General features: G+C 47.5%; 1 protein-coding gene across 1 annotated transcript in view; it reads left to right on the top strand.

Moving 5' to 3' along the window:
- Nucleotides 1-25,534, top strand: part of LOC119178254 (cadherin EGF LAG seven-pass G-type receptor 1) — a 283,366-nt gene that overhangs the window by 80,649 nt on the left and 177,183 nt on the right. Inside the window, exon 2 of the mRNA XM_075887183.1 lies at nt 4,587-4,769. Within this exon, the coding sequence (XP_075743298.1) occupies nt 4,610-4,769 (160 nt within the window). The 5' untranslated portion in view covers nt 4,587-4,609. The remainder of the gene's footprint in view (nt 1-4,586; nt 4,770-25,534) is intronic.

The raw sequence follows: 25,534 nt of genomic DNA, 5'->3' as shown, positions 1-25,534 counted from the left end.
ACCGCGTTTGTATGCGCCATATTTAGTATGCAGTATGCATTTGTTGGTGCCATATTCGTATGGTTCTTCTTCTATATTTATTTCAATATTTGTAGCTTCATATCTATAGAAGCATAGGCTAAAGCGTCAGCGCAGTTAACAGTTTTTTGTTTTTTAACTAGCCTACAGTACGAAGCATGCTATCACACTCCCACATGGGTGCCGTAAAACCTCGCCAGATCTCACCAGCTCTTTCTTGGTGACGCTTTGGATGTCGACAAGTATCGCCAAAATTTTGGTTCACCATGTCAGGGAACCTAACACATACGACCCACCAGCCACCATGTATACATATAACCCAATCCGAGGTAGCTTCATAGCTGTTCGTGCGTCTCACTGTTCTAGTAGCATAAAATACAGAGTTCTACTTGCCCAAGCCACGATATGACTTTCATGCACGCTTAAGTAGAGAGCTCTGGAAATATTGATCATATCTGATGTTCTGTACCTTTCAGTCACATCACATAGTATATATGAGCCTCTGGAATTTCGGCTCTCTGACGTTTTTCTGCACGGCTAAACGGCATAAGGCAAGAGGTAAATACCTAAATATTCTGTACGTAACGAGCATACACTGTAACAAGAATACCATTCCTTCGTAGAGCAAGCCTTGAGATACCTTGTTTAGCACTGTTCATATTATGGTGCGCCAGCCTGATCTGTCTCACCAGCGAAGTTGGACGCTGCGCTACATGCTTCCGAACCACGGATCACTTTTGCTACCCCTTGAAGTTGCCACTCAGTAAGTCGATAAACGCGTATCCACTTATGTGACCACACGTACCATGTAGTTTAAAGCTAACGCCACAAACTTCGCCCCGTCTGCCCACTGAACGCTTTTGCTATAGATACCATATTTGCTCGAACGAAAGGTGTTTTTTTTTCTTCTTTTTTTTTCTCGAATTTCAGCTACCTAAAGTAGGCTCTCGCCTTACAATCAAATACCGCGTCTATAATTCTTCCCTTCCTGGACCCCATGAAAAGTCATTGCTGGCGTTACGATCGTCGCGTCAGAATCGAGCAAATACGGTACGTGTGTGTCTTGCTGCAAGTGTGCCGATCGAATATGCTACACGGAAAAAAGAAGTAAGTATATGAGAGGACGACACGGCGCACGCCACGCGGCAAAGCCAGTTGAGATTCGTATTCGAATAAAGGGCACGTGCAGTGGTGGTGGAGGTGGTATAATAACCAATAAATGGTTACAGAAAGGTGATTGGGTTGGTGCCTTATTGGCCTTCTCCCCTCACCGCACAAGGGGGAACCCATATCCCGGAGCTCCATTGGCAAGCAATGCCGCCCGCATCCGTTGCACAAGAGCCGCCTTCAGGCCTGACAGCTGAGCAGGACCACCTCCCAAGCCTGCCTCGTGGGATGGGGGGGGGGGGGGGATAGATGGTTTGACTGGCACGGCCAGACTATGTGGAAGGGGTCAGCCACACAGAACTGGCACGTGCCATCAAAGGATGAATTGAAATGTTTTAGCTCCGCCGGGCGCAGTAAAGTATCGGTAAACAGTTCGGACGCACTGTCCTCTCATGACCGCATTGCCTGTCTCTTAAAACTAAACTTGCTCCATCTTCAGAAAAGGTTCTTCTCGCCTTTGGATGTCCCACGCTGGCTGGAGTCCCTGTCTTCCACTATATAGAACAATGCCTCGCTCCTCGATAATTCTTTCGAATTAAAGCAGCGTTGTTTTGCTTGTTTCCGTAGTTTCCGCTATTTGGGGTATCTGTATGATTCTACATGTTCGAAGTACGAATGAACGAGACCGCCAAGCCTAGTCTATGATCGAGTTTGCCTCTCTTTTATCACGGTTATTCCTCGAATAAGCGGTAATTTTACACGTGCGGAGGTATAAGTCATACACACGAACGCACCAAGCCGCTTCCTCGGGGCTCGATCTTTGTAAACGCTGCACTACTAATTATCGCGAGGGGACGACGAGACGGACTCGACGGGAAAGCTCGAATATCGGTCGACTCTTCGCCTCGGGCGCCTGTGATACGATGCATCCGCAACGGCCCTCCGAAACCGAGCCCCGAGATTTTTGTTTCATCGAGAGTCGACGAAAAATTAGCCCGCCTTGCCGTCGACCGAGTGCTGCTCATCCGCGCTCGCTCGTGACGAGTGCACGCTCCCGTATCGCAACCGCGCATCTTTACCGAGAATTCCCTGCGCTTCGCTCTGCTTGTTTTCCTCATTATAATCACAAAATGCCACCCCACGTAGCGCCGTTCGATCCTTCCACGGCTGGAACTGGGTGGTCGTGTTGTGTTCCGAAAGAACGTACTCATATAAACGGCTTCGCTCTGGTCGGTAGCGCCTTTCAGAAACAAGGGCGCCTCACACTCGTCCGTTGCGAGTTAAATTACTGTACCTCTCGGCCTTACACCACACAGCCAATCCGCGCATGCGCTAGTGTATCCTATCAGTTGCCACAGACTCGATCCGAGTGTTTGTTTCAGAAAGCATCTCCGCGTAGGTTCAACCACACCCGACTACGACAACTACAATAGCATGCGTGCACACAATGAACTCGTAAGTATAAGCGCCTATAAATGATACGGCGAGCGAGCTCTCTGCCCGGTCGCAGTCACGACTGCAGCGCGCGAACACGGATTAGTGGCGGTGACGGCAATAGAAACTCTCTGATGTGCATACAGCCGACAATAGCCAAGGCGAGAAACGCCCCGCATGAACGTGCTACCAATTGCTCTCTCCATCCTGCACTTGCAATCCCCGCTCGCGATCGGGTGGTTGCCGTTTTCACGTACGCACGCACGTACGATCGGGTGATTGGGTTGGGTAATAAAGCCTTTCCTGCTTGCGCCGTTGAATGGTGTTACTAGGAGTGCAGAAACCCAGTTCGTCAGAATGCGAGTAAGGAATCGTAAACAAAGGTCCTCCAATTTAATTACCAACTTGGTCTTTCATTCCAACTTTTGTTTGAGTTCTATTCACTTTGATGTTATTGGCGCTTGGATATGTTTGCACTGATTTCGCATTGTCGTGCGGCACGAGCACACTGCCAAGTGATACAGCACCCGAGTGGCGGGCTGGATGAAAGAAACAGCTCTTGCCATTTCCATCGCCTCTCTTCGTTTGTTCATTTACAGCGACGTAAGACGTTCGTAACCCGCCTTTCCTACACGCTGTTATCGAAGAAATAGCGTAAACATAGGTAGCAACGGAATAGACGAAGGGAAAGTTCACTGAGTTGTGGTTTCGATGGCAGTGCCCGTGTACATGGGGGTGGGGGTCACGTTGGCATTGCCATTGAATAGGTTGTTAAGGTCAAACAGGCGTTCATCGACCAAAAGCAGTCTTTGCTGTAACATTCGGCCGCGCCGCTCCTGCTATCTATCTCACTAACAGCAGGCTATATATACACCATTTACCACTCCCTGGGCTCAGTGGACTTAAACATTCCCGTTGTTCAAAAATGTTTCTTTTAGGTCCATTGACAATAATTAAGGTTGCCTTAACCACCGGTTTCATGGCCAAATGCCCCGAGATGGGCGGAAGCTGTGTGTAAAGGAACATCCAAGCAAAAAAGGAAGCTGCTCCCACCATCCAGCTACTTCCGGCGTCGATGCCCACCCTGCAATGTCTAGGACATTCTGAGGGGAACGTTTTAGTCAAGTGCATTGGAACTGTGCTTTTTGCTACCGCCACCGGCATCGTCGACGTGGATGAATGCCCAAGAAGCAAACGCCGGGAAAATGCCTGGGAAATTGCTGTATGTAGTTCCACATTTCTGAAGCCACCGCGTATTCTATCAACACCTGAGGAACAGCAAAAAGGAATGTTAGTCACGCTGAAGCAAGGCTCGCTTGCACACGTGCTTAGACACAGGAACAACCTGCGGCTGGGCGTGAGAGAAACGCTGTTGCTCAACGCATATTCGACCGTGTTAACTACATTTCGTTTGATTCTTAACTATCCTATCCTAACTTCGTACAACAGTCCAATGTGTCACTATCACATGCATTGCTTTGGCCTTGTGGCGAAACTCTAACGTTTTCTTCTCATTCAAGGAACCTGTCGCGATTCGAAAAGACATACGTCAAATGAATTTCGCTATTCAGGCAAAGACTGTGCAGAACCTTTCGCACGCACGATAAACTCTGCTGGCTCTTGCTCTAATAGTTTCATGCATTCACACGCGTGGCGTGACGCAAAAAACAGCCTGAATAAAACCATTTTGTGCACAGCTCCGAACGTTTCTGTGGGCTTGCAAGCGCGTTCGAATGACGCGCTTTGCAACTGTCTTGTACGCAATTCTCAACAGAGTGCTCCCAAGGGCTAAGAAATGAGAGAGCGGGTGGCTGAGCGTTCAGAATACCGAAGTGCTCCGACGACGAGGTCATTACTGCCTTCGTATTCCGTGAAGGCGCAGCGTATATTACGACGCACTATCCACGTGGGCCGCCTCGGGAGCGCGAGATCACAATGAGAAAGTGGTCGTTGCCGCCGCGCGATAATGGTGCAAATGGGACCCCGGAGCATCATTCTCATATAGCTTTCACTTTCTCTCTCCACAGGTGCGTGGAAGTGGAGCGGCGTCATGGCGGCGGCGGCTGTGACTTCCGGTCCGCGAACAAAATGGCGGAAGCCGGAGTTCCGCTTCCCCGGTGTCGTCGGATGGTTTACCTTGCACACAGCCCTACATCTCTTGGCGTTGACCGAATGTCTGGCGCCACCGACCACCACTACGTCGAGTCAAGGTGAGAGTGCTGAATATTTCGACGGCGCCCAAGTGTGACGTCACAGGATGCAGACACTGCCTTTAGGCTGTAACAAAGACGCAAGGGCTCACCACATGCGAGTCAATCGCTCTGCGAAATGGCAAAAAAAAATAATTGTAGCGTTTGATTGTTGTTTCTTGAAATTTTTAAACAGTAGAAGTTTTGACAGTAGCAGCTTCCAAATATGCATCAAAACTCGCCCTAATTACAATCCACTTATGATGTTTTCATGTGCCGCCCTTTGCCGTTCTAGTAGCGTTCTTGTGAAGGCGGGGCACCTACTACAAGTGAGTCCCTTCAGGGGGGCAGCGAGGCAGGGAACATATGCGTTTTTTTTTACTATGCCTACTATGGGGGGGGGGGCGGAAAGTGGGGAGGGGCAGGCAGAAATTTTCGGGGGTCCAGCCCCCCTTCCGTCATACGCTCCACTAGAGCTGCCATCTGTCGGCATCATTTTGTAGCTTCATCATTTTCATACTTTTTTCCTTCTTTTGTTATGATTAAAGTGTACTTATGACATACCTGCTACGTTAAAACAATCCCTTTTGTTAAATGCACATTTATGAAACCCCCTACTACCAGTGGATATGCGTCTAACCAGCGTACCGTATGCTCACGGACGAAGAGAACCTGAAATAAAACAAAAATGAATGAAACAAAATTGCCTCTAGAAGTGAGACAATCTAAACAAGTGATTATACTGTGCTGCTAATCAAAAGGTTTATGAAGTAGAAAAGCAACACAATTGCAACTAGTCTATGAAACCAAGGCTATTAGATGCACCAAACGAGAAAGCAAGATGACTGATTTGATTTCAGGAAGTGGCGGCGAAGGCTGCCATCGTGCACCTGCTGGAAGGAAGAGGGGGAGGAAAGGAACGACAGGGAGGTTACAACTGCTGGAAACTATAACCGCCACCAACCGTGTGAAGTGAACAAAGACACAAACAAAATTAACATGTATGCGTAGAGGGATAACCATATACAATGCTAAAACAAGATTTTTCGGGATACATAATCGTGTTGCACCTGATATGAAAACACAGAAAAAAGTGATTCACTTTTTTTTCTGCGTACAAAATGTGTTTGTGACCCAAAAATCGACGCTGGATTCCTGAATGTTTCAACTCGGAATAGTCAAATTTCTTCGTCAACACGCGCGAGATCAAAATTATCTAGACTTAGTTTCGAGGACAAAATAAAATACGAAGATTTCGGAAGAGCTTTTATGAATTCAGGGCCTGACTTTCATCAGATTTGCAAAGCATGCCGTTTGAAGAGTATTTTTTCTATAGGCTCATGACCATCGCTGACACAACCCATCATGACAATGAGTGAACAGCTGCTGTCACGGACCGCATATTTATCACGCGTCATTTACAGTTGACGCCCTCATTTTTCGCTTATGCCTGGTATTCATATATTTTTTTTGTAACAGTACCTTACTACAGCATGCTATTACCTAGAGATTGTTTACATTTCTCACCCATTGAAAGGCAATTCTCCTCTGTGGTGCATGTCGTCAACTGCTCGGGACAATAGCCGGCACAATGGCAGGTTGACGTTCTTGATTGCCTGTAATCGCTGGGAAACACTCACTGCAACCCCGCTACTTGCCGCCTGCTTTCCGACCACTGCACCGGACAAGACGCTTGGAAAGAGTTTAAACTGGCTCTTCTGACACCGTTTACGCGAGAACGTTTCACCTGCTTCCCACGTCGGAATTTCTTGGTGTCGGTGAAGAGCTACTGCCGGGCACTGCGTTTAGTTATGTGCAGCAGAGAGGGCCCTGAACATTACAATATACGCACAACTTTACTCTGAACCGACACCTGAACAAGGTGAGACAACAAGCAATGATAATAATACATGGGGTTTAACGTCCGAAACCATGATATGTTTGTCAGAGACATCGTAGGGGAGGGCTCCGCAGTATTCTGGTGTTCTTTATTATGCGCCGACACCACACAGTCCTCTACTATTTCACCTCCACCTAGTTGCCGTCACTTCACCTCTTCAGCCGGGATCGAACCGGCTACCTTGAGGTCAGTAGTTCGGTCCCGTAACCTGGTTCTATAGTAATGTTGACCACCGTGGCGGACGTGACAACGAGCAGTTATTCACTACTGCATTGTTTTTTGCGATGATGAAATGCGCTAACCCTGAAATTTTAACGTGAACTTTGTCACGACTGATTCCAATTCTCTGTTGGCAAGTCTCTTATCGTAACCTTTTTTGGTGAACTTGTAGCTCTACGTCGCATGCATTATTAGCGAAGATTTCCTTGCAAACCTTAAAGGTCACTAGTGAATTGAGTGCAAGTACGACGTTGAGTAGACCTGCGTAAACTTTGCACGAGCGAAAACAGTTCAATAGAGAAAGCGAACATGCTATCAGCGAGTACGACTGACCAATAAAACAAATTCTCTAAAAAAAACAATCGTCGCCCTTGTCTTATGGAGAAAAAGGAGACAAGCACGCTTGGCATGGACGGATTTGACGTATTGCTTTTCTTCTTGACGTACAGAGCCTACTTGCTACTAATTTTCAACTCGACTTGCCGGTCATTTCGTCTTTTCATGCATTAAATTGCATTAAATTGCACTGATATCAGTTCACTACACCGCCAGGCCTTTCAAAGGCAGCTGACAGCTGTTGTCGCACAAATGAGGCCAGTGTGCGTTGAATTACAGTAATCAGAGGCAGTGATGCGAGACGGCGCAAGTCACTCAGGTGCTTGACACCTAATTTCCTAGTTGCTGTTGCGTGTTATGCGCATTCTAAGTTACGAAATCACACACCTCTTTGCTCGATCTGCAATACTCCACATTACTTTGCTCTATTTCAAATTGTTTCTTTTTGTCATTGAGGACAACTAAAATGCATACCTTCGAAGTGCCATCCCCCTCATTCCAAATCATTAAAAAAAAAAAGAGTAAGTATTCATGCATGCTTAGTCGTTGTGCATCGGGAAATCAGATATTGAGGATCTATACACTACCTGTAAATTGTTTTATTGCCTCTGCAGCGGGTTGGCTGTGACGGGCCAATGATGAGGAGTAGGTGTACACGTTGTTTTCGCTCGCTCCATGGCAGCTACCAAACAACACCGCGATCGTGTCAATCCTGAACGACCTCTTCCGCGGCGAAAGCGAAGAAGGTGCGAAGAAGGCGAAACGATCGACTCTCGTTTTCTTTCACGCGTCCGTCTATTTCACAGCTGCGAGTCCGACTGACTCATGCACTTCCTCGCCCTTCCCCGAATCTCCAATCGTAACCTGGATCTGAGACGCGAACGGCTGTCGCGATTCAGCGCGAGGGCGCGCTCGCTGTTGCCCGCACGGTCGTGCTGGACAGCCATAACGACCGGCTTTTTTTCTCTTTCCACGAAGTTGCCTGCTTGCGCCAGCGACAATGGAGGGCAACTGACCGCGCCGAGGCGCGGCTGCCCCGAACGCGAAGCCGAGCAAAACCCGCATTAACTGCGGCGTCTACCAGGCAAGAAGAGCGATATGTACGCGTCGGCTCGCTTGTCGCTATCGCGTGCCCCGCGTGCGCAACAAATGCGAAAGTATGCGACGTACAGGCGGCCGACAGCGGCGCCCCCTATAGTTGGGCCGACGTCTGCGGGTATCGGACAAATTGCCCGCCACGGATGGCGGCTCGGTAAACTGCGAAGAGAACGCAACGAGCGAACCGAACCAAACTGTGCCTCTGTGTCACGTGACCTCACCGCCGTGGTGCCGGTTGTCATGTCCGTTGGGTATGTCGAATTGACGGGGCACGCTGCGTTACCGCTTCACGGCAGTCAAAGCGATCAGCGAAAACGCATACGGCCGCCAACGATGCCAGCGGGCCAGTGTCGCCGGTGTGTTAGCGAGTATATCCGTCTTTCGCCCCGTTTTCATTCCGTCCCGTTCGCGTTGCGCTGAAAACAATGTGAACGAGGCTTGAACAATTTTCGGGTGGCGCGCACACGCAACACTCCATTATTCGCGCAGCTTCCAGCGCTCGGGCGAGGCACTGGCGATTCATGTTCGAACTGCTTCGTACGGCGTTTCTCCCGATTGTTTTCGTTCGTCCGTGCAGTGCTCGCTTCGCTTTCGATAGTGTTTTTTTTTTTTCATTTTGGTCCAGATCCTCCCACTGAGGCGTGTGTCCCAGAGGCTGGCAACAATGGAATGCGTGTCGCGTGGTCGCCGCTTCTGGCGAAAACGTTGTTTCGCCCGTGAAACAGGTCACTGGTTGCGCGGTTACGCTCTTTTGTTGGCTCGTTAACCGTGTAGACTAGCATAATGGCGACAGCGCGAAAATCGCTACTCTATTGCGTGATAACCGTGTCTCGGCGTTTTGAAAAGTGAACGCTGCTTTGTTGTATCGTAGAAAAATAGATATGTGGGGTTTAACGTCCCAAACCCACCATATGATTATGAGAGACGCCGTAGTGGAGGGCTCCGGAAATTTCTACCACCAGGGGTTCTTTAACGTGCATCCAAATCTGAGCACACGGGCCTGCAACATTTCCGCCTCCATCGTAAATGCAGAGGCCGCAGCCAGGATTCGATCCTTCGACCTGTGGGCAGGGCAATAGCGTATAAACTAGACCACCGCGGCAGGGCAATAGCGTAGAAAGGCTATAGCGGGTTGATGAAACACGTCTCACAGTTCGTGGTGACATCTGGGCTGACTTTCGGCGTCATGTCGGGTGCGTTCTCGTTGTGGTTTGTGTATTTAGAGAAGTTATTGAGTTCACTTAGAAGTGCTCTGGCTCAAGCTTTAGCTTGGCTACGTGGCAGGGCTCTCAAATGAAGCCCCTGAATACCTTGCTTACGAGCCTCTCGCTCGCACTCCACCCCGCCTTTTTCTAGCTGGCAGATGCAGCACGCGCTTTCTTCTACGAGGCGACGACAATGCGAGCCCAATTTAGTTTTGCCAACTGCACGTGACGACGGAGGAGGATACGGTTTTATTGAAGCTGTTAATGTCAGAGTATGTCCGCCACGCTGGTTGACAGTCCTATATAGTGCGAGACGTCATTAGTCGAAGCCGCCACCCGCTCTGGATGGACCAAATTTCCCTGCCGTTATAATTCGAGAGCCTCGAATGTGTGCATGCCCAAGCCGTTCATTGTTGTCTTTTTTGTTTGATGGCAGCTCCATCATTACTAAAACATCTGTGAAACAGTGCGCGGGCAGGTAGAAAACGATTCGATGTTCAGAGCTGTGCAGGTATACAGCCACCAACTGGCCCAGCTTTCAATTGGCCTCCATCAGCTGTACAGTTCACTATAGTTATTCATTGTGCGCACAAGCCGCTCGCTCTCCTTTTTTCTTTGCAGCCACTATTCTCTCTTTCTCTTTTGTGCCTTTATTAAACCGATACTCATATCCTGAGAAGTGACCAGCAACTCATTTAGAGAGCCGTTGAAACTGGCACAAATTCAGCCACGTGGTGTGAACCGAGTGATCTGCCTCCCCTGACGCTGTGGCATTGTAGCGTCTGAGTGGCAACGGACATTCACGTGGTTCCCACGGACCTCGCTGCCAGGACCGATTGTTTTCCGTCTTTGAGCAAACAGCAAAATGATGTATGGTCTCTAAGACCCAGCGCTCCTCTGTAAACACCGTTAATGAGTGTACGCAGGTGAGCCCGTGCCTGTTCGAATGGCCTTAGTAGGTAATGAATCGCCCGCGCGATAATTAAGTACCGATGGGCAATAGATGCTCACTATTGCTTGTTGCACTCGGATAACTTTTCCCGTTCTGTTTCCTCGTGTGTGCATGTACTCATGCGCTGCCATCTAGCTTATGCACGAGGGCGTTGCCGGCTTTCTCGTCTGTTCAACGGCATCGGAGCAGCACACTGACGCAGTATACGTCTTCCTCATTACGAATACTAAAGCAAGGTACGCTAAATGTGGACTCGTTCATTTTAATGAGGCAAACCAAGTATTGTTTGCCACATGCTTGCCATAAGGTAAGTTCGCCACGCGTGGCCTGAAAACATTGCGTAACCTTATTATTGTAATCAATAATGACACCCGAAAAGAAAAGTTGGTTACAATGACTATCTTGATTCAGTTCTCCATGAAATCTATGGTGCGGCTCAATATTGCTCTAGAAAATTCAAGACATATCTTTGTTCATAACTGCAGGAACGCTTATACACTAAAAATGTTTAGAAGGAAATGTTTGAGCCTGATATCCTTATCCGTGACGTGTTCTTATCAAAAGCGACAATAGTGCAGCTGTACAAAAAACTTTTTTGGGGGGAATTCTGTCGTTCGTTATTTTGTCCAAGTTCTCGCTCAAGTCATTCAACTTGTTTTTTTTTTCTTCAAGTAATGGTGAATAAATCGACTATACATCTCTGTAAGAGTGCAAAAACTTTCAACCTAAGAAACAATTGTGCGACAAAGTATCACCCCCTTCACTTACACCGCCAACAACTAATGTCGGCTTATTTTCACAAGCCATTATAAATTTCAGTATTTGTCTCTGATTCCTCCGGCGTGCATTGACGGAACCGCATCGTTATATGCTTTTCACTCATGCTCGTGAAGGGTTTTCGACCTAATTTTGTATTCTACCGAAGCTTGTTTCGAAAGTGCTCAGTCAATATAATATCGAAAATCATACGCGGCAAAACACAGAGTGAGATTGGCTTACAAACACACGCATTCGGTTAGACGGGACAGTCCTATGAACTAGAACACCGCGCTCTAAAAATTACGCTGAAAGAATCGTCCTTGCGCCGACCTCGCTCTTGGCGACTGACAGCATGAGATTATGTACTCAATCGTCTTACGCTGCCTGAAAACTCTCGCGGCCCACTGAGTGCTTAGACCAGAATGGGTACAACAATCATAACCAAGCGCACGCATGACGTGACGCCCTCAGAATGTATCCCATTTTAAGATGGCGGCCCAGTGATTCTAATATTTTAGTCACTTATGAAATTCGTTCAAGCGTTAAGCACGTGCAGCCTCTTCTTAGTTTTTTTAGAAGGAGCCTTTCTTGATTTTCTTCTCTTCTTTTTATTTGAACACACAAATATTCTGCGTTTCAAAATATGTTCGACGTTGCCTTGCTGCTTTTTTTCTAATCACTTGTCCTGCACGACAATTGGCTAGAATTTTCTCTATCGAACAGTTTCGAAAAGCCCGACCACCTGCGGTTTTTCAGCGTGCACCTAAATTTAAACACATGAGTCTCTGTAGCCTTTACTCTTCATAGAAACGTTACTTCAGCTGCCGAGATCGGAGCCGCGGCTTTCGGGCAACCGAGCACCATGGCTTTACTGTACTGCCGCGGTGGCCCTGGCATAACAAGGACGTCGTTCTCTGAAGCGACGTGTAATCGATTTGGCTTTCATCGGTCTAAACGTCCAGAGTATAGCGAACGCTCATGCGGCGCACGCAAGCATAAGTGCCACGGAGATCACCAAGGCACCACCACCTCCGCACTGATATTTCTCCGCTTCAGTGGCTCAATTTCAGAAGTGACGGAGCACCCTGGATAACCACCGTTCATCTCATCCACAAACACGGGGCAACAGCCCAGTGCACCAGGGCGTGACGTGGTGTTCCCGCGCAACTCCTCGGCGCCCTTACCAAAAGTGCTCAAGAGCGGTAGCAATGCGAATGTTGACACGTCAAAGTGAATTAGTATATAAAGACTATGCGAGGGTCGCTTCAAAATTAAATGGGAATAGGTGTCGATATATTGTTAGCACTGGTTTCACATGCCTCCGCTGTATATTGGCAGTACTCTTAAGCATGTGATACACATGCTTAACAGTATACGCTGTCTTCGATCACATGGTGCATTGTTACTTGAAAGATGTGGCGCAATGCTGTAATATAGAACCGAGAAGAAAAAAAAAGAAGAGACTGAAATAGCTCTAATTGGCGTTTTTCCTGTCTCTCCTTGTTTTCTATCGGCGCTATAGACCTTGGGACCCGTCTTTCCATAATACACATTCATTAGGAATAACGAGAGATACGTCTTTTAGCTTCGCATATATTTACCGGTGGGCGTTCCATTAAACCGCGCGCTATCGATAATATTGGTTCGTTTGCTTCTACAACGATTGCACGAAGTGCGCACCCATAGGCACGCATTGTGGAGGCCTCAACAGATCGGTACAGATTATGGAATTTATGTTATTAAAGTGAAGGCAGAACAAATCATCTAGAATACAGGACTAATATGGCGATCTGGGCTGTAGTTGGTATATTAACATCTTCGGGTAAACATGCAGCGCGGCACACACAAAGGACGAGTCACCCGTTTCTAGTCTCTTGTTTGCGCCCTGCTGCTCATCTACCCGAAGATGTAGAATACAGCTTACAAAAAGGTTGATCGAAGGTTGATTTGATTGATATGCGGGGTTTAATGTCCCAAAACCACCATATGATTATGAGATACGCCGTAGTGGAGGGCTCCGGAAATTTCGACCACCTGGGGTTCTTTAACGTGCACCCAAATCTGAGTACACGGGCCCACAACATTTCCGCCTCCATCGGAAATGCAGCCGCCGCAGCCGGGATTTGAACCCGCGACCTGCGGGTCAGCAGCCGAGTACCTTAGCCACTAGACCACCGTGGCGGGGCAGTCGAAGGTCGGTAAGTAAACTGTGTCAGTATTACTGTAGAAACTGCAGACGCAAAAAAGCCCATTTTTAAAGATATCGTATACTCGCAGTAGACTACACAAATTAAACGGAGCGCACCATTTTTCTAGGTCACCGATGACCAATCTGCATGTTTGTAAATTAACAGGATCGTATTAACGTAGCTGTAGTAGTTATATCGTCGCGAAATCAGCTACAAGAAATCTTATCTGTAGGTAGTAAGAAAGACGTGCTCGGCGCAAAGTATAAACGGATGTTTGCTTATCGCTTATAGTTCTAACCGTGAATTCATCTAAGACTCTTACGTCTAAATTATCACAAATCATTAAGTATTCCATCCTGTATCAAACGACGTGAGCCTCACTTGGTAGCCGTTATTCACTCAATAATGTAGACGCATCCAAACACGATCAGCGAGATAAGATATAGTCCTCCCCTCAACAGACCTCCTTCGGGCTTTCCAACAATGGGACATGCTTCTGTATAACCGACAACAATGATTGTAACTAGGTTGAGTTTAACAAGAGACGCTAGCACAAGAGACGCTAGCACTAATCAGTATGAATGAGCTGGGAGCACTGCAGAAACTATTATAATCGCTGAGACGCTTCTCTTTGTTCCCACCATGGCTTCACTAAACAGAAGCGCGCTAATTCGATTTTAGAACGAACCAGGAAAACCGGCGGCTGCATTGAGCCACCAGAGTTGGCTAGTCCCTATGATGGCTTCACCTCCTCCTTCTCTTCAATAAAATTGACGAGAGCGAGAAGGCGGCCTGAAATGCCACGCCCTTTAATTAAGCTTCAGAACACGTATTGCAAGTATACGTGCCTACGGTGGCTGGCCGAAGCTGCATTGCCGTGAGTAAGACACGATTGCTGGGTATATTCGTGGCAGTTTTATGTGTCACGAGAAAAGAGTTTAGCATATAGCCTCAATCACGTTCTCCGAAACACCATCGTCGAATGCACAAGGGGCGGTTTTTCTTTTTCTTTTTTTTTCCGGCATGCTCTAGTTTAAAAATCGAATACGCATGCAAGGAAAGGAAAAGGGGGAAGGCTGTTGTACGGAGAGCTGTGAGAAACGCGCCGAAAACTACCCCGCCGGCGGCATTGGCGCAGCAGCGTCAGAAATAGATTTCGCGTCGCGGACTCGTCGTTCCGCGTCGTCGCGTGGCGGCCATAAACGCGAAACAAAAGGAGAGGCAGGGGCGCACCGTTAACAGCCTTTATGCGAGCACGCGGCGAAAAATGCCCGCGTATATAGTCCGGGCGCCGCGCGAGGAAACGGCATGGTGCGACCGCGAAATGCGCGTATACCCGCTTCTCCAGCGCGATGTGAATGAAGGTCGTCGCCTCTGCGGTAGCGGCAGTAACGTGGGACGTTTCTTCGGCGAAAGTTGCCGTCGTTGGCCACCTGCCCTCTTTCTGTTCGTTTCCTTCCTACCAGCGTCTTGTTTCGTTCTCTCTGTGTACATCGGCGTAAATTGATTGTCCTTGCATGGCAGGGTATTTCATTATGTTCACCGTTGTGTGCGTCGTATGCGTTCGCGTGCGAAGAGCAATCTTTCCGTACACGTTGGCATCAAGGACAATTGTGGAGAGTGCATCAATCTGTCGAAACAAATAAGCACGAAGAGGGGAATAGAAGGCACAAAACAGCGGCTTGTTTATTAACTGCTGATTTACTTCCACAAGTAAGAAAGTGAAAACTGAAAGAATATAAAGTGTCAAGATGCAATTACAATAAAAGCAACGGTACCAGAACAAGTCAACTCCATTAGCGCAATTGTTTTTTGTCGCCTGTAATGATAAAAATGCATATTGTGAAGTGTAACCTGTAACAGTACCGTTGTGCGGTTGAACTTGCAATGCAGCCTGCAATCACCCAATTGCATTGGAGTGCGATGCAGGATTTCCCGAGCTTCTCGGCAGACGAGTTTGCTCCGAGCTTGCTCTGCAGTGGCCTCGGCATGAAGACAGTGTGGAGCGCGTGATAGCAGCCTTGATAAAAATGGCTACAAAAACGCACGTGGCGTTGGAAACGCACGTGGGACATTTGTCGCGGTTATCCGACTGAAACAGCGTGTGCGATCATGTCAGCGTCACCACTCAGTCAACACTTTAACAGTTCTGCGATGTCAGCGTGATTGCCACGCTAGGTTTTTGCCAACTCAACACGCACCTCCCGCAGGCGTGTTCGTGGGCGTTTGTCTTCTTTCGGACAGGATTTGTCGTTCTATATATCTGCAGCATGGAAATTTCCACTCTCGAAGGCAGCAAAGGTGCACACGCCGCACTTTTGAGCTGCTCATTTTGCTCCTATGAAATATTGCAGATAAATAAAAGAACAGTTGGCCACTAGGGGCGCTCACATCATGGCGGCAACGCGGCTGTGATTGGCAACGTCGCGAGTGCGGTGAAATTGAATGCGAAACGTCGTAGCCGTGTGGCGATATCACTTCTGCGTGCGTGTGTGCATAGTCTGCGCGATGAAGCTGATAGATTAATCGTGCCGCTCGATGTGCGTACTGCTCCTTGGCCAGAGCAAACGTGGTAGGTGTACCCGATCTCCGCCACGCACCAATCAAACTGATTGACGCGTGAACTCGCAGACAAACTTGTTGATTCTGAGACGGCCCGAGTTCAACTGGGGACTGCAATTGTGCCGGTGAGACGGTCAAACGTTTGATGCGGTGAACGCTAAGCGGCAGCTTCTTTGCATATAAAATAATTTGGCGAGCGCACACTAATTGTGCAAGGCTGGAGCCATGAAGGAACTTATGATAACCCAGCTTCTTGCAACTTTTTAAGTTGGTCGTCTACTCATGTGAGTGATCGGCTTCGATGTGAAGACCGCATCAGCTCTGTCTCAAGTTTGATTGTACTAATTGACTGAGGCTTAATGACCCCTACACTGAGCTGTCTTGTCTTCAATAATAAGGCTTCAATTAAAATGCACTTATGTGGGGTGCAATTAGCAAGGCAGTGATTAGTATAGAGCTATTAAACGTAATCTTGACTAGCAGAATATTAATTGTAATATATCGGTAAGGGCTTATTAACATTGTTTAGTGGGCTCATAAATAACGTCACGTTAATTAGCATAGTTTAGTTAGCTCATCAACTAGCATACATGGCTTCATCAGCACTGTGCTCTTACCTGGGCCTTACCCTGACTTGGTGTAATTAGCTTGGTCATAGCATGTCCTGGCCTAACTAGCAAAATGTACCGTTCAGCCAAATAGCTAATTAGCCAGTCGTGTGTGCTCGAGCGCTAGCAGCAGGGGATGACAACAAAGACGAGGCGCACCGGCCAAGCAGCGCGCTTGAATGTACTCGTTCACACGTGGCCTCGCTAGAAAGTACAGACCGACACGTGGCCTCGGATTCAGCTGCGGCTGCGATGTTGGAAGCACTCGGCCAGTACTGATCTCAGAGGTCACCGTGCTGATTTTTCTAAAACAGACTTAATTCAAGCATTAAAAGCTTCAAAATAACTTTAAACACCCTTTCTTCTAAAAATTCTCATCACGAAAAGTTTCGGACACATTTATTGCATTGGTGCACATCTGCACTCAGTTGAACGACAAACAAATGAAAGATGACGCCTCTGGTTTGAAAACGCCGCCCAAAATAGTCGACCATCTTTAACGCGATCACTGGTTCCATTGTAACCAATGAAACGTAGCACGCTGAGGGGTGGATGTGACTTTTTCGTCCTGTTGGCTTGTTCATAACGGGGTGTCGCCAGAGCTCGGAGATATCCCAATTTTTGTGAAACTCGGCCGATCCTTCATAGAGCCCTTGGTCGAAGTTGCTGACGTATGGGCTGTGCCATTTATCTATATACGCATGTCACAAGCTGAATTTTGTACAATTTGTTTACCTTCGTGGAATCCATCGAGCAAAGATTTTTGTTGGTGAATTCTATACGTAAAAACAAACACTAAATGCAGTTTTGATACTTTAGGCATGTTCACTATCAATGCACGGGACGGGCACCTTTATTTTTGTGGGCGGGTACTGGCACACGTGGCATGCTTACATAAATATTGCGTTCTCCCACAAGCGTGCACAGGGTTCATCAGTTGGAAGGTGCGTGGCGAATCATCACCCCAGCGTCCCCCATTCCTCTCAATTTAAAAACAACGAGGCGTTTACAATCAGAATGCAGTGCTAACTCGATGTATTAAAAATAAGGGAGACGCATCCACTTTTGCACACCCCCGTGCGCAAATCTGGCATTTTCTCATACGAAAAGCCTAGTGAATTTCTTTTCAATCTCTTCTGGACACTCTCCATAAATGTTTACACAAACCTTCGTAGTTTTTCATTGCGTAGTGTGTTGTGATCCGTCGACGTCGATTTGCCACAACGAGGACAGCACGAGGCTTCTATTGGGGCCGTTGCCAGCAAAGCGACTGTATACTCTCGCTTGCAGTTGAGTGACCTAATGTGGATGTCGTCGTCTTGATTGTCTGGGCCGACCGCTCCTCAAGGAGGATGATGATGCGTATGGCGGTGACGCAGGAGACAAAAGGGGGTGCCTCACACCGAAAAGAAATAAAAGAAGAAAAGCAAGATTGTAGGCCCCGTGATACGGGAAACGATGCTCGCATCAGTGCAAAACAATGAGCCCGATGTGTCCGTGAGGCACGCGTGAAACTTTTTCCGTCTGCGGCACGTGTGCACGAGTTTGCACGCACGCAGTAACCGTGTTTCACGTTCGCGATTCGGCGAGCCCAGGGATAGGGAAATAAGAAAGGAAATAAGATATGCTAGACAACCTTGCCCTGTGCTGAAGGTTGCTGCACCACCTCTCGCAGCAGGCCTGGTACACGCATTCCCGGGACAACGGCCTTTGGTAAGGACGCGAGTCTCTCGAATAACTTCAGATGGTGGTCGAAGCCGTAGTACCTGCACGATAGCGCCTGTATATGTTTTTTTCATGGAAGCCTATTTGCGCATTCATGTACTGACAACATCAAAGCGTGGCAAAAACAAGTGCGATGACATTTCTATTACTGTTACAACTCTGATTCTTTGCTGTGTCTACAGACATGTTAGAGCAGGAACGTGTTAATAGTGCTGTCGCAAACCCTACAGGTTGAAAAATATGTGTGTCAGAAACTTTTAAAAATAGATAAAAATGATAGTGTGAAAGAGAGAGAGAGAGAGAAAAAAACCGCTATGCCCTCGCACAATGCGCAACACACAGCGAAAGCTGGAATCGAAATTTTGGAAGGTTGAAGCTTTCGATTTTGTGTTGACCACATCATTAAAACCGGTGTCGACTAGTGAGAAGGTCAAAGTTTTTGTATTATCCCAAGTGTGCAAACGTTGCAGTGAAAGGGAATTCTGTTACATTTTCCCACCAGCGTCATGTTCATCTGGCGAACTGTTTTGTCCGCATACCATTGAAGAAAAGGAGATTTGAAATTTTTCTGCGGCCATTTTTCCGCAGGCATTTTCATAATTTTCAACAGCCTATAATAGTTGCGTAACCATAGCTTGAAGCAGTCAAGCAAAAGTGGTTTCTTAAATAGAAAAAAATGACTTTCACAATAAGTCGTCAACAAACTACACTTATTTCGAATGTTGCTCGAGCTCACTAATTAGATAATGTAACTGATGCATACAGCCCAAGCTGGTATAAGAAGGTATCAAGTGACCGTACGTATATAATTTTGAAGAAAGAAAAATATCTTATTTCTCCTCTTCAATATTTTCGATCTCTAGTAACATAATCATCAGTTCCTTTTTTTTTTTTTGAAACCCACCACTCATAGACCCGAATGGAAACGCTCAGCGTGGCCTTTGATCCTAGGAGAACACGCCCCACATTTTAAGCCGCATAAGAGCGCGCGTGCACAGCCACATGTCCCGCATTATTCGCATTGACGGCGTGCGGTACACGCACCGCTGTATAATGACCGACGCTTTCCTTCGCCACTTTCGCTTTCGTAGATGACTTCTTTAGACACGCCGCCTTTCGACGTGTGAGTCCTGCGCATGGATCCGTGTTGCCCCTACGTGGCTGTACCCGGGTACGCACGACGTACCGTGCGGAGCAGGTCTCCGTCACCGCGTCCGGACCACCCGTGTAGTTTCAACAGTGGCGTTCCTTTTAGCTGACGTACCCTCCATCGGGATCCCTCAGTTTTTCGACGCTTGGTTTGGCCTTTCTTGTTCGCAAGAAAGTGGCGCTCCTAGCCCACTGCCTAATCCGCGTGGTCTAGAGCAAGCGACTTGGCAGTGAGGCCACCTAGGATCAGTGGGAAGGCGGGGAGGTAGGTCAGCAGTGTCGGGGCAAAATCTTGTGGCCCCCTTCGAGGGCCAATTGCAGACCGCGTTCCTGCAAATTCGTGGTGGGTCCGCCCTATACTGTTGTCCGCTCGGCACACTGTGCCACAGTCTAGGTAGTTGTACATTAATCGCTGTCGTCGAAGCTCAGCTATCTCGGCATTCACAGCACAAACGACTAGAACGAAACACGTTAAGATGTACACGTATAACGCGTCATGCCATAGCAGCCTGGTTTTGTGATTAGTCGTTTTGTAGTCGACAGGTGAGTCCCGTTCCGTCAGCGTGTTGTCTCGCTGGTAAATTTTTCAAAATCTTACGAACCGCACCACGCGAAACTGCTTTTCATTCATCTTTCCAGATCTGTGGCCTCATATATTGTTACCCTGCAGTGAAGTTAATCCGACAGTCGTCCATCCCGATCTTCGTAATTACGCGCTAACCATCCGGCAAAATGCTGTGCTATAGCAAAATTGATTGGTTCTCCCTGGCAGTTCTCAGGTAGAGGCTGTCTCTGAGTAAACGCAAGTTATTCGAATCCTGCATGTGCAACCGCGTCTAAAGGGGTCACGTGAATAACATACATGTCAGTGGTTGCATGGATACATGAATAGATGGATGGTTGCTGTGGGCGTCCCCTTCTTAACGAAGGGGGGGGGGGGAGCATATGCACCATGAGGCTCGACAAAAACAAAAGAAAACATAATGTTCACCTTGTGCCTTTTCTATTCCGAATAAATCGATTTCATCAAAAAAAAAAAAAAACATGTTCACAGCCTATATCTAGCCTCTAGGACAACACGACCTTAATTTTCCCACAATTTACTTTTGTGCATTGCCTCCAGTTTTCTGCTACCAATACTCTATCATCTCCTACTCATTCCTATTTAGGACGTATTCAGCTTTACACTATTATCTCTAAAGCTCAAGGCCTCATGCATAAGGTCGTGCCCAAGCGTACATCCATGGGTGTATATCTCCACATTCATTCCGAACAACCCAAATCGTTTCCTTCGATTCCCCACTGGCATATTAATATTGCTTTACAAGTAAGCTTTCTAAGGCAACCCGACCTGGATTAAACCAATAAAGGGCTTCTCCTTAAATTGTCATATAATTACTCCTTCTTACTTCCCTCCTGCTGCCCGGACAGCGCCACCGATGGCAGTTCGGGGCGGGCGAGAGATCGAAAGATGCCGTTTATGATGTCATGGTGCTATAACCTTGAGCCTCTTCGCCATGATTGTCTGTTTACGGGTGAAAATAGCCTTTGGACCCACGCCCTCACAGTACGCAACAATGCAAACAGCCCCATCCACCAACACCGGCTCCTGGAGCTCATCCTCCGAGAAGCCCCCATTGTACAAACCCTCTCCGTTTCCCACAGTTTGAGGCTGAGTGAGGGTAAGAGAAAGAAAGCACTCACCTTAAGTAAGACGTCGAAAATTATACCTGAGCCTTGTAGAAGCGGCGTCCCTTGCCAAGCTCAGCCTCATCTCTTTCGAAAAGCACGCCAACGACGCCGGCACAAACGAACAGCAGGCATCTGCGTGCTGGTCGAGCACGTCTGATTCGTCTTGTGTGCCGATGACGAGAGAGGCTGTATTAACCTTTAGGAGGGCATGAGAGACACCACTGCCACGTTTATACGGCGTTCTTTAGACTGCTCTGACTAATCGACGAGTTGAGTGAAGACAGAGTGGCCAAATGCACCGTTACAAAGACCCTGCTGTCCTGAAACCACGCATGCTAATCAAACCGGAGGCCGTATTAATTGTAGCATGGTGAGAAAAAAAAAGTAGGAAAACACATACATTAGTAGACTTCGTGAAAGGAAAATAAACTAAACAATCAATCATGAACATATGTATTCTTCGTGCAAGGTTTTCAGCAGTGATGCCACTAAACTTGTTTTGTGAGATTCTTGTAGGTGCTTTTAGGACTAGCTTGCAAGGAATAAAAAAAACACTGACTGCGCAGGTATTTTATGAATTTCTCTGGAACAAAGAAAAGAATATAAAATAAATAAATAAATAAAACATTCTTTACAAGAGATGTGCTCATTCCTTTTCCAGCACTACATTTATCACCCGGAGCAACAGATGCTCGCATTAATGTCTCAAGTAGTGTCCGATGCGGTGGAGCTGTGATTACGGCGCTCGGTTGCTGACTCGAAGGCTGCGAATTCGATGCCGGACTGGCGGTCGCTACTCGATGGAGGCAAAAACACCGGAGAACCGCCAACTGTGCGATGACAGTGCATGTTAAAAAACGTCAGATGGACAGAATTCCCGGAGCCCATCAGTGTGCATCTCTCGTAATCATTTCGCGGTTTTAGGACGGACGCGTCAGCCCAGTCAGCGGCCTTTTATCTCCTCCTTTATAACTTTCCTTCCCCTCTCCCCTTCCCCAGTGCAGGGTGGCCTACCGGGGCTCAGCTCTGGTTAACCTCCCTGCCTTGCTCCTTGAATTCTCTCTCTCTCTAGTACATGAAACCTCAGATTTAATTCTTATTACATTTTATCTGTAATTCATATTACCGTCTCGAGTGATAAAGAGAGACGCGTGGAGGAAAACTTAAGGATGCTTATTGTAGAACGCAGATACGTAAGTGTTTTACAGACACCAGTATGCGGGTGCGCTAAGAGGCCACACTTCGTGAACCAGGCTCGTCGAGGAAACGTCGAGGAGCGATTACGTGAGCCGCGCGACACCACCGGCGTGGGAAGAAAGCGCGGATTCGTCACGGCCTCGACTCACGTACGCACCAATTGACAGCGATCTGGCGGGGAAACGCGCACTGCCCGTGGGAAATACGGTATTGAAACGAAATGGAAAAGGAGATTTCCAATAGGGCATGGTAGGCGGGCCCGCATCAGGACCTCGAAGTGCGAACACAATGGGCGACCGCCATTGAGAGGAGTGTAGGTACACCTTGAAGGTTATCTCCATAATGTGTTTTTATCGGTGCCCAGCTATGAGGTTGTGTGGATCATATTTCGCATGTATACATACGTTCTCAGTGTTCTTTCTTCTAGTGTGAATATGACCCATAAAAGGGGCAGTTTCTCAGACCCTGTTAATGCTGTTCTTAAATCGTTTTATCAACATAACACTCAACATAACATCACAACGGTGCCACGTGATGTCTTCTGGTTTGTCGCGACGCACGTGCTCTCCCATCGTTCGCACCTTCTGTTCGTCTTTACATGCTTAAAACTAGACACTTAGACTAATATGTGCGAATAATGCCATCACGTTCCCTCTTTTTTTCGTTTCTCTGTTTTCAGCGCTATGGCTTCATTAAATGCTCCACTAAGGCGTCTCCCAGAGCCCGAGTAGCTTTCAGAGGTCAGACTTCACAAATCTTATGAGTGATAATTACAAAGACCACCACAAGGTGTATACCTTTACTGAGCGCGACAACACAACATTGTGGTTTAGAAGTCTGGCATAACCCCTCAGCAGGTGAGCATTTAATTATTCCTTAGTGGCCGTCCCAGCTCACGCGTTGAAACAAAAAATACATATTAACAAAAACTTCAGGTGACACAAAATTGTCTAGAACATCTTCTAGAATATACACTCCAAATACCATTCTCGTTGGTGGCGTGCCAAAAACTGATCGCGTCATCAAATGACGCGATTAGTTGGAACGATGACCATGTCCTGCGAACGCAAAGTTCCAACTTCTCATTTGACAGCTTGAGCACGGTCAGTGTTTCCTTTCCTGTCACCTTTAATTGGTGTAATTATTAAAACGCTTCCGTGCATTAAGTTTATTTATTACCGCAAGTTAACCATCAACAACTCACGGCTGTACCAATCTTGTTACGTTTTTGCACGCAATTAAAATTCGCTTATTTAGGGCTTCGAACTACTTTTTCAGCACTTACCTGAGCATTTGCTATACAAATACACAAGTATGATGGCCTACCAGCTACTTTGCTTGCGTTACTCATTCCATTCGTGAAATTGTGTGTCTTGTGCACGAATAACACGAGTTACATGAAGCTATTATCAAAGACCGTTTCAGCATTCGCAGCTCTTATCTGTGCAGTCCACGTTGCGTGATCACCGACCTCTATCGGGAACGGGCATGCCTCTCTATAGTCACGCTGCTATAATATCGCTTCAAATTTAACAGTCGTGACCTCTAGTGGGGTCTCCCACGATCAACACAATTTCTCTTGTACTTGTATAAAGGGCTCAAAGTTAATCTGTCCCACTCTAATTCTTCCTAATAATAACTCACACGTCTCTGTTGTACTTTTCCCAACGTCATCGTGCTGGTAATACGAGAAAGCTCCTTCTTTTTCTAAGCATTATGCGATTGCTTTCTTATTAGGCGCAACCGGGTGCCTTGTGATTACCTGGTAGGCTTCCCCACGTAAAAGGCCCACAGCAGTACGACTAATCTCTTTCGTGCGCGGAACGTAGCCGTGAGAAAACCACTTCGCGGCAGATGTGGTGCATGATTGAAGTACCGCTGTTTTACTTCGTTTGCTTTTTTTTTCTCAAGTTCACTCTAGAAGCGTGAAGAATCACCGTTATATACGTGTGAAAGCGAAAGCGAATGAGCGTCGAGTCCAAATGAAGACTTTTCCCAGTCTGCAGCGAAGGCACAAAGTAGGAGTGAAGACTACGACGACCTGAGGAGCAGACCAGTTGACAATGTCCTCGAAAGCTCATTTCCGGAGTGATCTGTGCGTCATGGACTCGGGAGGAAAAAAAGTTAAAGAAAAACTACTTCAAGTGGTCGCTTGAGCGATTGACCTGTGAACAATTTCAATGCTATAGCACGCCCGCCGTACATCTACGCTGCCACCGAGCTTTCGGGTAAATGACTGGCAGCTTCACAGGAAAGGTGATATTATGACTTGACTGTAGAGTCGTTGAACTCTACAGTCAAGAAAATGCTGTTCCTACTGTAGAACATTTTTCAAGTTTTTGGCAAACGCAGCTTTCCTGTGCGTGAGCAGGTGACTGCATTAAAAAAACATGCGGGGAATGTCGCTCAGCGCTTTTGCACTATTATTTTTTTCGCCCGTAGCGAAACAGCTGCTCACGTTTGGCACTGCGATATGATCGTTGTTGTGTCTAATGCCTTATTCAGCTGCGAATTTTAAATGATATATTTAAACCTAGTTTTTATACTTCATACTTTTTTGTTCGCCTTCTCAGACTATCATATAACCAACCCTGCCCTCTACACCTCCTTCCCCTCCCCCTCACGAGGTTTTGGGCTGTGAGTTTTTTTATTATTATTACAGTCGAAAAAGTGCGCATCACTTTAAAGACTAGCCAGCTGTTGGCGCTCGCTGGCCGGGTCGTGCCGGAACTATAAGCCAAAAGGAAACCTCACGCTCTGAAGCCGGACCCAGGTGGCGTGCGGGCTGGCCGTCACTTCACGTGGCACCTTTCCTTGGGCAAGGTCCTCGTGATCGGTGCCCAGCACGCGAAGCAGCTGGCCTCTTCGCCACGCGAAGACGGCTTCTCGCGTCCGCCTTGCCGTCGACAGCCGCTGCTGTTCTGCAGTCACTGGCTGGCTACACTTCGCGTGTACTCGGCCATAGGCCAGGCCGCGTGCGTGCTTCGAGTCTGCACGCGTTCGCAGTCTTATTCGCCTTCGTCCACGCCCTGCATTGGAAGCCTTTGCGGGCGTCGTGCACTGTCGTGCACTAGTTGCGCGTGAAGATAAAGCCAGGCGGCGGTCGTAGCGTGTGTTTGTGTTGCGAACACTGAGTGTGTGCCTATTTATATGTACAGTCCTGGTCTCAAGACTCTAGAGCCGACAATTGAAGGA

This window comes from Rhipicephalus microplus, chromosome 1 (genome assembly GCF_043290135.1).
Source record: "Rhipicephalus microplus isolate Deutch F79 chromosome 1, USDA_Rmic, whole genome shotgun sequence".
NCBI classification, from domain to species: Eukaryota; Metazoa; Arthropoda; class Arachnida; order Ixodida; family Ixodidae; genus Rhipicephalus; species Rhipicephalus microplus.
This window is presented reverse-complemented; position numbering and strand designations above follow the sequence as displayed.